The sequence below is a fragment of the Populus euphratica genome, unplaced genomic scaffold (assembly GCF_000495115.2).
Source record: "Populus euphratica unplaced genomic scaffold, PopEup_1.0 scaffold2.1, whole genome shotgun sequence".
NCBI classification, from domain to species: Eukaryota; Viridiplantae; Streptophyta; class Magnoliopsida; order Malpighiales; family Salicaceae; genus Populus; species Populus euphratica.
Genome location: NW_011499846.1, coordinates 5,227,248 through 5,229,493, shown reverse-complemented (window position 1 = coordinate 5,229,493; position 2,246 = coordinate 5,227,248). Strand labels below are relative to the sequence as shown.

The window sequence follows — 2,246 nt, the reverse complement described above, 5'->3', positions numbered from 1 at the left end:
TCATGGAAGGACTACCAGATTCTTGCACATCCATGTGAATGACCCGTGAATCATCGAGAAATAAAAAGGAAAGGAATGAAGAAAGAAGCACCGATGCAAAGTGCAACTAAGATCCGTGCTTAAAAATTTGAAGTTTAGGGTGTCTGAAACTGCAAAAGCAATCTAGGAAGAAAATCAGAAAGAATACTTTATTGAGCTAGAAAGTCTCAGACATTGCTTTTGCAAGGAATGTGAGTAGAACAACCAAACAGAAGTTGAATAGAACAAGACAAAGAAAAAGAATCAGAAACATCTTGCAATCGATGAAAAAGTCAATCATTGTTACAGTAAAGGTGAAATTCAAAGGAAACAAACAAAAATAACACTCCAATTCTTAGACTTCATTGCCCCCCCAAAAAAAAAAAAGCTCCTAGTCAAATGATTTAGACTTCATTGCCCAAAAAAAAAAAAAAAAGCTCCTAGTCAAATGATTTTCCAGACGTTTCAGTTTAGAACAATCCAAAATCACAAATCAGTAAATCCAATTCCCCTACTGCCTTTTCAAAACCCAAAAATTTACAGTTCTCCATTTCCAAACACAACCCAACACTCCACGTTCCACGCCCAAACCACATCAAACCAAAATCACCTCCTCCTCCGATCCGCTGCGTACTGCGACAAAGGCACAACCTCCGACAACGGTGTCGAAAGCGGAGTAGGCAACGGTGAGTTCCGACAAACGGGACACGACCCATTAAGCTTAAGCCAGGCATCAAGACAAAGCAAGTGAAAATAATGCCTACAATCAGGCATCATTCTTAACATCTCCAAATCTTTATACTCGCACAAACAGATCGAGCAAGTATTACAAAAATTATTGGTTCTTTCACTGAACCCACCATCTTTACTAAACTGGAGTTTTGGGTACGAGTTGATAACAGCCTGGTTGAGACCTAAAGCAGCACTTTCTAAATCACGTTCTTGTTCTTCGTCATCTTCGGCAACGAAAATAATGCGAGGAAGTATTATGCCATCGGCTGTAGAGTTTGAATAATTACTGTTGTTGTTGTTAGAGTTGCGAGAACGATGGCGGGTGGTGCGACAACATATGTAAGAAGCAAGGAGGATGGTGGAGAGAAGTACGAGAAAGAAAAGGGCTATGGCTATGGAATAGCCAAGGCCAAGGTTGGTGAGGTAATTAGTAGGGGGAGGAGGGGAGGTGGCGGAGAAAGTGGAGGGGATTGTGGTGGTGGGGGTGGACATTTGGGTTTAAAGAGGGAGTGGGAGTCCATTTGAGGGGTGAGAAAAGAGAAAGGTATGGGGATTAGGAGAGATTGTCTTTGCGGAAGGTGGGTGGATTTTCCAGCTGCTGCATTTAATACAGGGTTTGGAAACAGAGAGGGGCATTTAGTACGTGTGAAGTGGGAAAATAATGGGCTTCGGGCCTTGCTTTTGCTAGGAAGTTAGGGTTTTTTTTTTTTTTTTTGTTATCTTTTCTCTCCAGTGGAGATTCATGAGTACTGGCTCTGTGTTGAACTGCTAACAAGTCTGTGAATTGGGTTGTTAAGGTTACAAGCTGATGTGAAGCTTCTTGGTACATTCCAGCATGTGAGAATATTTTGGCTGCATTTGAAAACTTTACGACCAAGGGAATCTTGGGAACCAGATTTGACACTTCTTTGCTTTTCCATTAGAAGAAAATATTTGCGGATTTTGGTAGGGATGCCTTCTGAATTGTTTCAGACCGAATTGCTTGAGGGCTTGCTAAAAAAATAGATAAAAAGGACGTTGCTTCCTCTTCTATAATTCCTCGAGTGGGAGTAGTAATATTGAAATATATACATATATATATATATATATATATATTTCAATATTACTACTCACACTCGAGGAATTATAGAAGAGGAAGCAACGTCCTTTTTATCTATTTTTTTAGCAAGCCCTCAAGCAATTCGGTCTGAAACAATTCAGAAGGCATCCCTACCAAAATCCGCAAATATTTTCTTCTAATGGAAAAGCAAAGAAGTGTCAAATCTGGTTCCCAAGATTCCCTTGGTCGTAAAGTTTTCAAATGCAGCCAAAATATTCTCACATGCTGGAATGTACCAAGAAGCTTCACATCAGCTTGTAACCTTAACAACCCAATTCACAGACTTGTTAGCAGTTCAACACAGAGCCAGTACTCATGAATCTCCACTGGAGAGAAAAGATAACAAAAAAAAAAAAAAAAAAAAAGCCAAAAAAGAAAAAAAACGATTGAAAAGGCA

At 39.7% G+C, this 2,246-nt stretch overlaps 1 protein-coding gene across 1 annotated transcript; it reads right to left on the bottom strand.

Annotated features, from left to right (window-relative positions):
* Positions 1–444: 444 nt before the first annotated feature.
* On the bottom strand, positions 445–1,527 carry LOC105134447 (RING/U-box superfamily protein). The gene has a single exon (XM_011038856.1). It carries the CDS (start codon positions 1,240–1,242, stop codon positions 625–627), a length of 618 nt encoding a protein of 205 aa, XP_011037158.1. The 5' UTR covers positions 1,243–1,527; the 3' UTR covers positions 445–624.
* Positions 1,528–2,246: the final 719 nt, after the last annotated feature.

Coding starts and splice junctions, on each gene's coding strand:
- LOC105134447 (XM_011038856.1), bottom strand. CDS start 1,242: ATGTCCACCCCCACCACCACAATCCCCTCCACTTTCTCCGCCACCTCC.